Source organism: Trachypithecus francoisi, unplaced genomic scaffold (genome assembly GCF_009764315.1).
Source record: "Trachypithecus francoisi isolate TF-2019V2 unplaced genomic scaffold, Tfra_2.0 Lachesis_group11, whole genome shotgun sequence".
NCBI classification, from domain to species: Eukaryota; Metazoa; Chordata; class Mammalia; order Primates; family Cercopithecidae; genus Trachypithecus; species Trachypithecus francoisi.
Window position 1 is genome coordinate 37086639 of NW_022681456.1, and position 14475 is coordinate 37101113.

The following is a 14475-nucleotide window of genomic DNA, read 5'->3' on the forward strand; positions in this document are numbered from 1 at the left end:
GGGAGGCTGAGGCAGGAGAATTGCTTGAACGCAGGAGGCAGAGGTTGCAGTGAGCCAAAATCATGCCACTGCATGACAGAGCGAGACTCCATCTCAAAAAAAAAAAAAAAATGCAAAAGGAATGTCAAGGACTATAAAAAAATCTACCTTTGGCTGGATCCGGTTGCTGACACCCGTAATCCCAGCACTTTGGAAGGCCCAGCAGGCAGTTTGCTTGAGCTCAGGAGTTCAAGACCAGTCTGGGCAATATAGCAAATACCTGCCTCTACAAAAACTTTAAAAATTAGCCAGGTGTGGTTGTGTGCACCTCTAGTCACAGCCACTTGGGAGGCTGAGATGGTAGGATCAGTTGTGCCTAGGAGGTTGAGGCTTCAGTGAGTCATGATCAAGCTACTTCATTCTAGCCTGGGTGATAGAGCAAGACCGTGTCTCGAAGAAGAAGAAGAAGAAAACTACTTTTTTCAGGGAATACTCTTGAGTGCTTTAAATTTTGCTTCTAACCTCTACAAAGCAAGCCAGGCAAATTTTACCTACAGAGCAACAAGAAATTCTGATTATTCCATGAGATAGTATGTTCAACTTTGTCTCTATTTCTTCCTTTTTTTTGTTGCATAGTAAATATGACTTCATGTGAAGGAGGGTCACATAACTTTGAATATTTATACTATAAGGTGTTCTCTGTCCCTCTGAAAATTCTACCCTTTTCCCGTGATCAGTGAAGATCAGAAGTCTTGGAACTAGTGATATAGATAGATATTTTCACTAATGATAGAAAATGGCTTATATAATAATACCATATCACATTTAATTATTTTGGTTTAGGAGAGATTGTTTCATTTCATTCCAACCAATTTGAAATTCTAATTGTGAACTAGAAGCCCATGTAGACAAACACCGTAGTTCAGAATCCTCTCAGGAGTGGGAGAGTAGGATACAGAGGAAACTATAACTGGTAATTTGCCTTAATATGGTATGTTACGGGATAAGCACATTAGCAACCCTGTCTTTTGCCTTCCTATAACCCACTTTTAATATCAAGAAGAGAGATCAGAAACCTACCTCCATCTTGTTAATTAATTACCAAAATCAGTATGAAAATAATTTGTCGGACTTACTTCACGAAGTTGAGATGCTAGAGTAAAACTTGTAAGTAAATGAAATAATGTCAACGTTGTTCCAGGTATACCCTTTCCCCATTATACTGAACTAAAATAGTATATGAGTCCTGTCTCATTAAATTTCTGACATTGTTTATGTGACATTATTCAGTAAAATATTGAGTTATTCTTTTGTGACATTTTTCTTTAATATTTAATCAGATATACAAAGTTATATATAACAGCAATCTCAGCCTAAAAAATTCTTCCTTGTTTTGGCCAAATAAATTAATAATTTTCCAGATTTTTTCAAAGTTGCTTCTTCAGATCATAATTTAGAGGCTTAGAGATAGTAACAACTCTCTCACACTAGTAACTCGAGATAAAGTTGTAAACTCTAGCCTTTATTTCTGGATTACCAATGGATTCCATATTGAATTAGCAAAGGAATGGCAAATGTTTTATATCATTTACAGCAGGCTTGTCTGACCCATAGCCCATGGGCTGCATGTGGCCCAGGATGGCTTTGAATGCAACCCAACACAAATTCGTAAACTTTCTTAAAACATGAGATTTTTTTACAGTTTTTTTTTTTTTTAAGGTCACAGCTGTTGTTAGTGTATTTTATGTGTGGCTTAAGATAGTTCTTCTTCCATTGTAGCCCAGGGAAACTAAAATATTGGACACCCCTGACTTAAACAGCAATTAATAATATCCAAGGACAATGAAGTCTATCTTACTCTAAAATCATCCATGTAACTTAAAACCTAAAAAGGGAGTACAGAACAGCATTGTAATTTTATTCTGAGGAAATTATCTCTAAGTCGAGTTCTGCAAAGAAATTGTCAGTAAATCTGAGTGAGATTATGGATCAGTAACTTCACAGTTTTTGATAAAAAATGGTATAGCAAATGAAAGTTGGAATCAGGTTAAAAGGTGACAGAAGCTCATAGCTGTTAGAAGTAAAATTGTGTGTCTCAATGTCTTTGGCCTATTTTTGATTAATTTAATTGCAGTTGAGAAATAATTTTGGCATCATGATTCATGGACAGAAGGAAAACATCTTAAGTTTAGATTCACCCAGAATACTTCACCAGGTGTATTCAAACATAAAAGCAAGCATAGTCTCTGGTTGTGGAATTCTTGTTTAGTTCAACTGCATAAGAATTTGCTGACTCAGGGCCACTTGCACTCAACAAATTCATAAAGCTAATTGTGTTGAAGTCTCAAGAAGCTACGAATTAACCATCTCAGGCATCCCTTTGAATGGAGTCATGGTGAGAATAGGGTCTGAGAGATCCATTATAGCTTTTTCTTAACCCTTTGTTTTATTTTCCCTATGAAGGACTAGCCCGAGCCAAGTCAGTTCCCACAAAGACCTACTCAAATGAAGTTGTCACACTATGGTACCGGCCACCTGATGTGCTTCTTGGTTCCTCGGAGTACTCAACACAGATTGACATGTGGTAAATATATACAGATGTCACTGACATTTATAATTTGGAAAGAATGTAACTGTTAATGCAGGGTGTATTGATAAGTACTTGACTTTTAAGGAGGTACGATTTTAAAGAGCCATAATATAAACAGTGATTAATGAGTTCTGGCATGGGAATTAGATTATCTAGGTTTAAATACCAATTCTGCCATTTAGAACTATGTAATAACTTTATTCAAATTACTGGCCTTTGCCTCAGTTTCCTCATTTAAGGAAATGGGAATAGTAACAACTACTTTGAAGTGTTGTAGGTGATGTTAAGATTAAATGAACACTCAGAGGAGTGCTTTATGAGACACTCAATAGTATCTGATACATAGTAATTTAAAACAAAATTATCATTTTATCATTTAATATTCACCAAAATCTTTCTGCTTTAACTTGAGCTAAAGGTAAAAATTAAAATATTGTAGTTATCTTTTTCACACACCACTTCGATCCTGACACTCTTCTACTCAAACACCATTATTGCCACCCCCTTCATTACCTATAGAATAAGGTACAATTAATTCCTCAATCTGATACTTAAGAATTTCCATAAGATGTCTCTAAACTACCTTTTCCAACTTATTTCAGACTGTTTCTCAACAGAAATGTTGCCTTTTAGCAACATGGCATACTCACTACATCTCAGGAATAACGTGGACTTTCCTACCTTTGCTCTTGGTGTTCATACCAGTCCACCCATCTGGAATGCCCACTCTGGTGCCCTAACTTGGGCTCATTCCTAGTAACGTTCAGAACACAGCCTTTCATAAATCCTTTTCGGAATATACTCTAGCCTCTGGTGGCAGTTCCTTCCTCTGAACTGTGGTTGCATTTATTTTCTATGTTCTTCATGTGGTAATAAGTCATATACCTATTTCTGTTGCTATCTTAAACAATTATATAAAATGTCTCATATAACTTTTTAAAATTAATTTTTAATGTGGTAAAATAGTTATAAAATTTATCATTTTAACCAATTTAAGTGTATAGTTGAGACATTAAGTACATTTATATTGTTGTGCAACCATCACCACTATCTCTCTACCTCCAGAATCCTTCCATCTTGCAAAACCAAAACTCTGTACCCATTTAACAATTTCTTCCTATTCCCCTCCCCCACCTCCGGTTTCTGGTAACCACTGTTCTATAATACTTTCTGTCTCCATGAATTTGACTGTTCTGAGTACCACTTATGAGTAGAATCATGCAGTATGTGACCTTTCGTGACTGGCTTATTTCATCTGGCATAATGTCTTTAAGGTTCATTCACATGGTACCGTATGCCAGAATTTCCTTCCTTTTTAAGGCTAAAAATACTCCATTAAATATATATTCCACATTCTGTTACCCAGTTATCCATTGATGGACATTTGGGTTGCTTCCACCTTTTGACTATTGTAAATAATGCTGTTGTGTACGTGGGTACACAAATACCTTTTCAAGACCTTGCTTTCAATTCTCTCTCTCTCTCTCTCTCTTTTTCTTTTTAAGAGACGTTGTCTCGCCATGTTGTCCAGGCTGGTCTTAGACTCCTGGGCTCAAGCAGTCCTCCTGTGTTGGCCTGATTTCAGTTCTTTTAGATGTATATCTAGAAGTAGAATTGCTGGATCATATAGTAATTCTGTTTTTAATTTTTTGAGGAACCACCATATTATTTTCCATAGCAACTATATCATTTTATTTCCTATATAACACTTAATATGTAAAATTAACTTTTATATATAGCAGCTAGATTACAAGCTCTTTAATGGAAGGATTATGTCTTAAACTATGTATGTACCTACAGTTCCTAGATGACTATTCTAGGAACCACCATTCTATTCTCTGAACCACCATCCATTTCTTTTCCTTCTCTTACACACACCACCTTGTACCAACATGTTCTACCTCTTTTTCCTGCATCAAAATGTCTTGAATCATTTGTTTCTCTCCATTTCTCCTGCCTAGCTTAGGTCACTGTCATCTCCTAGATTACCATAATATCTCTTCAGTTGTTTTTCCCCCCGCCTGTCTTTGTTGTTCAATCCATGGTCTACACTATTGCTAATACAAGGATTCAGTGAGATAACTGATGCACTTAAAAAACATTTCTAACACATAGTGAATCTTCAGTCACTGTTGTTAGCGTTATTCTTCAAGGATTATGCAAAGGAGAGTTGGACATTTTAAATGGGAAAAATGGATATAGCAATATAGAAATTGAGACAAATAGGGTAAATGTGAACAAATTAGTTAGATCTAAAATATCTCTTCAGGAGGTTTTCCAACAGGCTAGTGCAGAATTCTGCAGAGAGGCAATCTTAAGGAAAAGATTCTTGTGCTTCATAATATGTAAATGAATTGCTAAATTATTTTCATGATCTATTTTAAAGGGGTGTTGGTTGCATTTTCTTTGAAATGGCTTCTGGAAGACCTTTATTTCCAGGATCAACTGTGGAAGATGAACTGCACTTAATTTTCCGACTGCTAGGTAACAGAAGAAATCTTTTCCCAGTGATTTTGCACCCACAATTGACTAGCTTGATAAGATTGTATCTCTGAAATACATATTTTAAAATTTGATACTAACATAAATAGCTGTTACTTAGAAGAATTAGAATGAACGCTATGAAGACAGATCCTTCTAGGTAACTTCATCTGCTAAATTTTATCTTTGTAATAAAGATTCAATGGAAAAACAGAATATAATTAGTATGGAAAGTTGGATATCAGCATATTATTAAGGAAAATTGCTAACTTTGGTGGTATCAACTGAATAGAAAAAGGGCCAGGCATCTGTTTTACAGTATCATTGCGAAGTCCAAACAAAAAAGTCCATGTACATTTATTTCTATTATTTCAATTGCAGCTGAAATAGTTAAGTCATCTGGTGAATGTAAATTGTTCTCTAAGACACTTTGTTATATATGTGCATATATAGTTTTTATATATAAATTTTATATATATTTATAAATATATTTATTTATTTTTTTAATTCAGGAACTCCATCTCAGGAAACTTGGCCAGGTATTTCTTCAAATGAGGAGTTCAAGAACTACAACTTTCCAAAATATAAACCACAGCCTCTAATTAACCATGCACCCAGGTATTTTTTTCCTTATGTGAAAGGGGAAACTCACATGATTCTTTTCAGTCTTTTGAAGGATTAGCCACAGTAAGGATTCAGGAAAAAATACATAATACACATAATCCTTACATATTTTAGGATCTTATTTAATTTGGAACTGTATACGTATTAGAATTCTAGAGTTTAGGTAGATAGTTCCTTTTCCCAGAAAGAAGACATTGATTAATGCCTTATTCCGTACCACAAAGATTATGATGAAATTCCTGTTTTGCTTTCTACAGAATTATTCTGTATTTACTTAAGAAAAACCTAAGAAAGGTTATGTAAATGAAATCTTGATTCTATAACACAAGGTAACCTATCAGTATTTTGACGAATGTTAATGATGTAATTCATATTTGAAGAATATAAACTCTGTCCGATTCCTTAGCAAAATGTAACATCTAAATGTCAGCCATTCATTTAAGTTTCTTCTTAGACCTACCCCAAGATCAATCCAAGGCTCCCAATAAAATTTGAATCAGAACATTTTTGCTTGTAGAATGTATTACATTTTTAGGAGATAACATAGAATACTGGCTGCATTTTCTATCTCCCCAGCCCCCCAACCCCCCCAAAATTTGAAAGTCACTAAGATACCAAATAAGGACATCATTTGTTTTAACCCAAAGCCATTCACATTGCTCACAACATAACATACTTGTTTTGCTTCCTTTTATTTTCAAGCTAGGGAAGGAAGAGCAAAATGGTTATGACACCAAAAATATTTTTAAAGTATTTATGTGAGTTGGTACTCTTATTGTTACTATAGCAACTAATACCATTCTAACTGGATTTTCTTAGGAAGAAGAATAATATGTGCTGGGCTTTTTTTTGCACGTCTCTCCCAAGTAGCATAAATTCTATTTTTGTCCTTTAATTATTGCTTGCTTTTGGGTAATGTTCCATGTAGAAAGTTGAAGCTTTTCTTTAAGCAGAGTCTCCATGACTGTAGTACCTAGTTTGTCTCTGCCCAGGGAACTCTGGATATGTGCTAGAATGGCAAACTACATAGAATGTCTAGACTGCAGCATCCACAGGACCCACTTGAGAGCACTTGGAAGAAAATGTTTCTTTACTCATTATTGTACTTTTACCAGTGAAAGGCAGTGTAAGATAGAACCTGTTATTTCTGATAAAGATAATCCCAGGCCAGGCTCGGTGGCTTACACCTGTGATCCCAGCACTTTGAGGGGGGACGAGGCAGGCTGATCAGCTGAGGTTGGGAGTTTGAGACCAACCTGACCAACATGGAGGAACCGCGTCTCTACTAAAAATACAAAAAATTAGCCCGGTGTGGTGGTGCATGCCTGTAATCCCAGCTGCTGGGGAGGCTGAGGCAGGAGAATCGCTTGAACCCAGGAGGCAGAGGTTGCAGTGAGCCAAGATTGCACCTTTGCATTCCAGCCTAGGCAACAAGAGCGAAACTCCATCTCAAAAAAAAAAAGAAAAGATAATCCTTTAACCCTACTACTCCTAGTTATACTGATTTCATCTTTATTATGTCATTAGTTTTATATCCCTTACTGATGAAGGTTTATGAAGTTATTGTAACATATTTAAATTGAACTCAATACCTTCTAGTACCTCATGCAGCGGACAACTCTAAAAATTTGTTCCTGAATAGCTTGTTTCTGTGTTTGTCTTGAACAACGGTGATACATTTTGAGGTCACTTGTCTCTGTGTTTTCACCTATGTAATAGGAAAATGATGCTCTTATAAACTTGCCTTTAGTGAAAGACTGTGAAAAGTGATACAGTATTTAAGCTTTCTTAATACTGTAAGTTACATTGTTTTGAGACAGCATGGTGATTTTTTAAATTCTTTAATTTGTTCTTGGATATTGAAAATTCAAATTGAAGCCAAGTTATTTATGACTTATCCTTAAACAAATAGCAAGGCCAGTCTTTTAAGACTAAAACAGATTTGAGCCTATTTGAAGGCAACAAGAGTGACTATTTTAGGGCATTTAAATTTAGCAGATTAAAACACTTGGAAAATAGTTTTACCTGAAAAGTTTTATCAGCTAAGAGAGAATAAATTTTTACTTGTTCTTTGTTGTTTCTAGGTTAGACTCTGAAGGAATTGAGTTGATAACAAAATTTCTTCAGGTAAGTCAGATCTTATAGTAATTGTTAAATAGGTAGTTAAGCCTCAGCTTCCTCATCTGTAGAATGGGATCAGTAGTACTTCCTCAGTATTGTTAATGACAAATAAAATTATCTATGCTTAAGGCACATGTATAAGTAAAAAATAAAAAAATAATATGGTTTCTCCTAATGTGTCTGGGTCTCTTGTCACTTACAACAGTCTGAGGTAGTTGGTTATTGGCATTGATCAGCCGTGTCAAGGCCACATTCTCTGCGATTGATGCTCTCTTATGTTCTCTTTTCCTTATACCTACAGCCTTTGTAGGATGCTCTGCCTCCAGATACCATTCACAGTTCCCTCCAAAGCAGGAACAAGAGGGGATGATAAGTCCCTTTATTACCAGCCACATTAGTCCTCTTGGAACTTGGAAGCAAAAGCTTTACAGAAACCCCTACAGGGTTTCCTTCCAAGTCTCATTGACCAGAACATTAATTGTAGGAAAGACTGGGAATTGGGGAGCAGGATTGTCATAATTAGCCTAAATTTAGAAGAGTTATGATTCATGATTCATCTATCAGAGCTAATGGACACCTTGAAGAAACCTAGGTTGTATCATCAAAGAAAAAAGGGAAATGAGTATTGGATAGATAATTAAGAATGGCTGCCATAAAAATACTAGGTATGTGTCCACCAGTCCTTTGGTGTTCATGAAGAGAAGTAACTACACAGGTCAAATATTTTAATTTTTCTTTGCTTCAGAAAGTACAAGGAATGTAAATTCTTATTTAAGATCTAGCCATATCTTAGAAATGTGGAACTGAGATGATATTATGCAATCTCAGCGGTGACTCAAATTAGAGTATAACTGGAGTATTCCAAATTGTTGATTGAAAAATAGTCATCGTATTAAATAATCAAGATTTTTTAAAAATAGCTTTAAATGCTAATTTGCCCATCTCCTACTTTTTATAGTAATTAGAGAAAAAGCTAATGAAGCAGTTCTTTGCTTTTTCACAGTATGAATCTAAGAAAAGGGTTTCAGCAGAAGAGGCAATGAAACATGTGTACTTTCGAAGTCTGGGACCAAGAATACATGCTTTACCAGAAAGTAAGAGAAATCCTAAAGTGTTTTTCCCGCTTTATTTTTATTTGTCCAGGGTTAGAGACGGGGGTGATTGGGGAGATGGCTATTGATTTTTAAGCCTAAGATTTTAGTCTTTTCTGTAGTTAGATTAGAATTTCTTGAAGGGAGGTATGTGTCTTATTTCCCTATGATTTAGTTATTTCTTGTAACATTGAGCACATTGTCAGGAAACCAATGTAGGAAACCAGTAGTACTTAGGCAAAGATCATTAATCTTATTGGACTTTAGTTGGAACATGTCATCTGATGACAGGCATTGTGCCTCGGCCCACTCTGGCTTCGATTTAGAGTTGTTAAAAGTGAATTTCAAACAAAAACTAATGAAGCATAACCGAAACATTAATTGTTTTCTTGTGAAAATACAGTTTTTCTTGAGATACAAAGATGATTTTCCTTTATTGTGGTCACTCTGATTTTACTATCCCCATGACGGCAGTGAGCGTATTGTCAGAGTCACTGAAATAGCAGATTTCCCGTGCCTGAGTAACATTGATTTTACTCGTAACATTCTATTTTTAGATTACCACAGTATTTTACTTTAAAATAGAGTAAGGTGAGTGGAGAATTGGAAGAATGTTTGGGAACTAAGCTGCCAAAAACTTTCATTAATTTCCCATTCTCATGTATTAGACAATATTGATTCATCGAAGCTTGTGTAGCAGTCAGTGACAAAGCTAATTGGAATAAAAAAATCCTTAATACTTTTCACTTCAACTTTACTGGATGTATTTAAATGAAAGAATACCTCTTTGACAGAGATTGGAAATGAAAGAGATAAATTACAAGTGTTCATTTAAAGATATTTGTATTTCACCGGGCGCAGTGGCTCATGCCTGTAATCCCAGCACTTTGGGAGGCTGAGGCGGGCGGATCATGAGGTCAGGAGTTCGAGAGCAGGCTGACCAACATGGAGAAACCCTGTCTCTACTAAAAATACAAAAATTAGCCAGGCATGGTGGCATGTGCCTGTAATCCCAGCTACTCAGGAGACTGAGGCAAGAGAACTGCTTGAACCTGGGAGACGGAGGTTGCAGTGAGCCGAGATCATGCCACTGCACTCTAGCCTAGGCGACAGAGTGAGACTCCGTCTCAAAAAGAAAAAGATATTTGTATTTCATTATTAATACCAAGTTTCACTTTGAGGTGTAGGCAGTTATGGTTATACAAACCTTTTCCTTGTTTTTCACTAAAATTCCAAAGATAGCTTGAGGGCCTGATACCTTCATGTCATTGTAAGGAGACAGAGAGAAAGGACAGAGAGAATTAACACCTAGTATAATAATATACTTTGACTGGGTCTCCCAACCCCAGAAAGTCCTGGAACAGACAGTGTATATTCTCCTCAGAGAAACACTGCTCACAGCATGCTCTAACACAGAGTTGGGAAAAGAAAGGTTCTAAAGGTGGATTACTTCATTCATTTAGTTTTCTCCTCAGCACATTGGGACAAAAAGGGAAAATTTCAGCAGGGCTGTCACCTTGTAAAATGGTTTCATATTGAATCAGTATATGCTTTATAAACATGTGTTGATAGTTGGGTTGTGTTTGTTTTAATGTTAGACCTTCACCTAATAATTTTTGTCTATGCATTTTAGGTGTATCAATATTCAGTTTGAAAGAGATTCAGTTGCAAAAGGACCCGGGTTTTCGAAATTCTTCTTATCCAGAGACAGGTGTGTTTGTCATAAACCATTTCACGTGTCGATCATGAATTTTTGCGTGGAACCAAGCTTTTGGTTTATAAATTGATCAGTAAAATTATTGATGTAAAAACCAATGTACAGTGCATTCCACAACTGTTTATGTTTAGCATTGCACGTACTCACTTTTCTGTATGATGTGGGCAGCTCAGTAAATCTTCAGAGAAAAATCTGACTCAGTCAAGTCAGGGATCCTGAAAGCTGCAGATGGCACAAAGACCTTTTACAAGTGACCTGGCTTGATCACTGCACACGCCATCCCTGGTACCTGAGGCAGAAGACACATCTTGTGCTTCCCTAGTCATCAGGTTCATCACTTCGAAGCATAGAAGCTGTAGACTGACCCCATCAACAGAAGGGTCATTTAAGACAGTGCTGATCACTCTTACCATGGAATATTAGCTTTTGCTGGTGGGAACATTAGCTTCCTAGTCACCAAATAACTGTGTGTGGGATAAAACTGAACCTTGAACTGCCTCATAAAATGACTTTATATTTTAGGACATGGGAAGAACAGAAGACAGAGCATGCTCTTTTAAGTCTGATAACATGGTTTCAAGCCCAGCCCCCAGCCTTTCTTACCAATCAAGGACTCAGATCTGAAGGCAATTCTTTCTTTTGGTGGACTTGGAATCTCCGTTTGTCTACACTGTCCTCTTCACAGTGGAGTCTTTTTATTTCAGACCTACAGATTGTTTTTATATTTGTTGTCACAGTGTGACAATTTTTTGTACAGTCGGTTTTAAGGTCTTCTCTGCCATTAGAGCCAGTAGGTTACAGCTATTGATGTAACTGTAGCTGCAATTTTTGTGCAGGACTGAGAAACACAGTGCATTATTTATTGCGGAATCATTGCTGCTAAATAACTACTGTCTGTTTATTTAACACAACAATTGAATGCCTGAAGAAGTTGCAGTGGCTTTATTATATGTGAATGCATCTGTTTCTCCTCACGAATTATTTTACTGCTGCATTTTTTGTTTGTTTTTAAAATTAAACTGCAGTGTTTCCTGGAATGTAAATTTAGCTTTGCTTAATAGTAAAATAAGTGAGCCATCTTGAACACTTTAATTTTATACTATATAATTTCTTAATGAACATTGGCAAATAGAGTAGCTAAGAGATTGACAAGCACATTATGTTTAGATAAGCATGTGATGCAGAAGTTGATTCAAGCAAGTGAATCCCTGACACTTTGAGGATCTCACATTAGACACCAATAAATTAAAGCTCCAAAATTATTTATTTTTTACCTGTTCCTCACATTAGAAACGTCTACTGCATATTACTGGATATTTGTATACTAATATGCTTACATATTTTACATTGTGTTTTAAATTTAGTTAAAAGTTAACTGTAGAAGTCCATTCAAACACGAAGTCTTGTTTTGTTTGTTTTAAATACATTTATTTTATTAGAAAGGATGATACTTCATTGGGGAACAGTTTCTTTCATTTGGGGGCTATGTGTTTCAATAACATTCACTTGGAATCAGCTGAAAGCTGTAATATGTCTTTGAAATGAGCCATGATAAATTACAAACAAGAGAAATGAGAACTTAAAGGATTGCTTGAAATTATTGTCGGTATTATCTGTTTACCAGAGATACTAAATATTAGTTTTAATTATGCATCTCTTTGAACATCATAAACACACTTTGGTGTTGGTAACAGTATTTTAAGCATTTGTGTTCACTTTTAAGGACTATTTGTTTAGTGCATCTTACTATAAATCTTAATTGGTATATTTTGAAATGGTCATGTAAATTTTTGCCTTATATATCATGAAAATAGTCATAACTTAATTTCTTTTCCTGAAATTCACTGTAAAACATTCAGGGGTCCTACCATTTCTGTTCAGGAAATCTTGTAGTTTATTGTTGTTATTTAACAGTATTAAGTGGATTTTTGTATATTTCATTTTAACTTTATTTGTGAATAGTGATTGTGGCATGTTTGGGGTGTTATTTTAATATTTCATGATACTGAAATTTTAATTTTTAAAAAAAATTTTCTGGAAGAAACAGATTCATGTGTAATGGTGAATATTGGACCACTACTGCTTTTCACATTTGTAAATTGGTTTTATGTTAAACCTTGTAGCCTAACAAACTGCTGTTCTTTCTAACTGACAGACATGTATTAATATTGTACTTTGAAGGTTATAAATATGTGGAAATTCCTTCATTTTGTTTTGAAATTTATAATAACAAAATCTCCATGTTGTTAGAATGTGGTTTTATTGAGTCGCAGTTCTTTCTTGGGGATGAAGGCTGTGCCAAGTGGGGTCCTTTCCTTTTATGGGTCATTCTTAAGATAGTGAAGTCTCACTGTGCTAGAGGTGTTATTGCTTTCTGTTTGTGCCAATCATTTGCTTAGTAATTTCTGCTGTTTTTTTTTTTATAGCACTCTCAATTATAAAGTTTCAAATTTGTCATTTCATAGAATGTATATTTGATTTGTTGCAAATTTGACATATAGTTTTTCATAGGCTTAATTCTTGCATATAAAAGGTGAAAATATATATCCATTTGTTACATAAAATGTTTCTTCCTAGGAATTCCTGGGGTATTTCTTCATTTTATTAAGGAATTTGGCAAGCAAACAAGTGTTTGTTTTTTTGTTTTATTTTTGATACTCGAGCACCATTCAGATCCTGAAAACATTGCAGTGAAGGGAATTGAAACTCCGGAACTGGGAACTTTGAATACCTATGATTCCTCTTAAACTGATAAGGTTCTTAAAGGTAAGAGAAAGATGCCTTTTATGTTTTCTTTCCAAGTGGTACTGTGAACATACATTGGATGTGTCACTTTAGGTGTATACAGTGGCTGCATTCTGTCTGAGGCTTTATCAACTTTCATTTGAAAGGCTGTTAACATATAATAATCTATCTTTTGGACTCAGGACAATTTATGTGGGTTGCTTTTATCTTTTAAAAATTGTGTTGATATATATATATATCTCATAAAATTTGGCATTGTAATTATTTGTATGTGTACAGCTCAGTGGCATAATTATAGCCAGAAAGTTATATAACAGTTACCACTATCTACTTCTTAAATTTTTCATCACTCCAAACAGAAACTGTGAACCATTTTACCCTACCCCAGCCCCTGGTAACTGCTAATCTACTTTCTGTCTCTCTGAATTTGCCCATTCTGGGTATTTCAAATAAGTGGAGTCATACCGTATTTGTCCTTTTGTGTCTGGCTTATTTCATTCAGCATAATGTTCACAGTTCATCCATGTTTAGCATGTATCAGAACTTCTTTTCTTATCATGACTGAATAATGTTCTATTATGATTATACATATTTTGTTTATCAATTTATCTGTTGATGGACACTAGGATATCCCATCTTTTGGCTTTTGTGAATAATGCTGTGTGAACATTGGGGTATAAGCACCTGTTTGAGTCCTTGTTTTTAATTATTTGGGGAGTATATACACCTAGGAGTGGAATTGCTGGGTCATATGATAATTCTGTGTTTGACTGTTTGAGGAACTGCCAAAATGTTTTCCACAGTGGCTGTACTATTTGATATTTGCAGTAGTAATACATGAGGGTTCCAGTTTCTCCTCATCCTTGCCAATTCTTTTTTCCCTCTTTTTTTATTACATTCATTCTAATAGGTTGAAGTGGTATTTCATTGTAGTTTTTATTTGCATTTACCTAATGATTAGTGATGTGGAACATCTTTTCATACTTTTTTGGCCATTTGTTTATTTGCTTCGGATAAACCTTTATCCAAAGGTTTATTCAAGTACTTTGTCCATTTTAAAAATAGGGTTGCTTGTCTTTTGTCACTGAGTTGTAAGAGTTATTTGTTTTGACTATTACATCTTTATG

The 14475-nt window shown here is 35.2% G+C and overlaps 1 protein-coding gene across 1 annotated transcript in view; it reads left to right on the plus strand.

Moving 5' to 3' along the window:
• CDK17 (cyclin dependent kinase 17) overlaps positions 1–12852 on the plus strand; it is a 123998-nt gene extending 111146 nt beyond the window's left edge. Inside the window, exons 11-17 of the mRNA XM_033220976.1 lie at positions 2443–2563; positions 4956–5053; positions 5563–5668; positions 7759–7801; positions 8799–8889; positions 10520–10597; positions 11126–12852. Coding sequence (XP_033076867.1) covers positions 2443–2563; positions 4956–5053; positions 5563–5668; positions 7759–7801; positions 8799–8889; positions 10520–10597; positions 11126–11163 — 575 coding nt within the window. The 3' untranslated portion in view covers positions 11164–12852. The remainder of the gene's footprint in view (positions 1–2442; positions 2564–4955; positions 5054–5562; positions 5669–7758; positions 7802–8798; positions 8890–10519; positions 10598–11125) is intronic.
• Positions 12853–14475: the final 1623 nt, after the last annotated feature.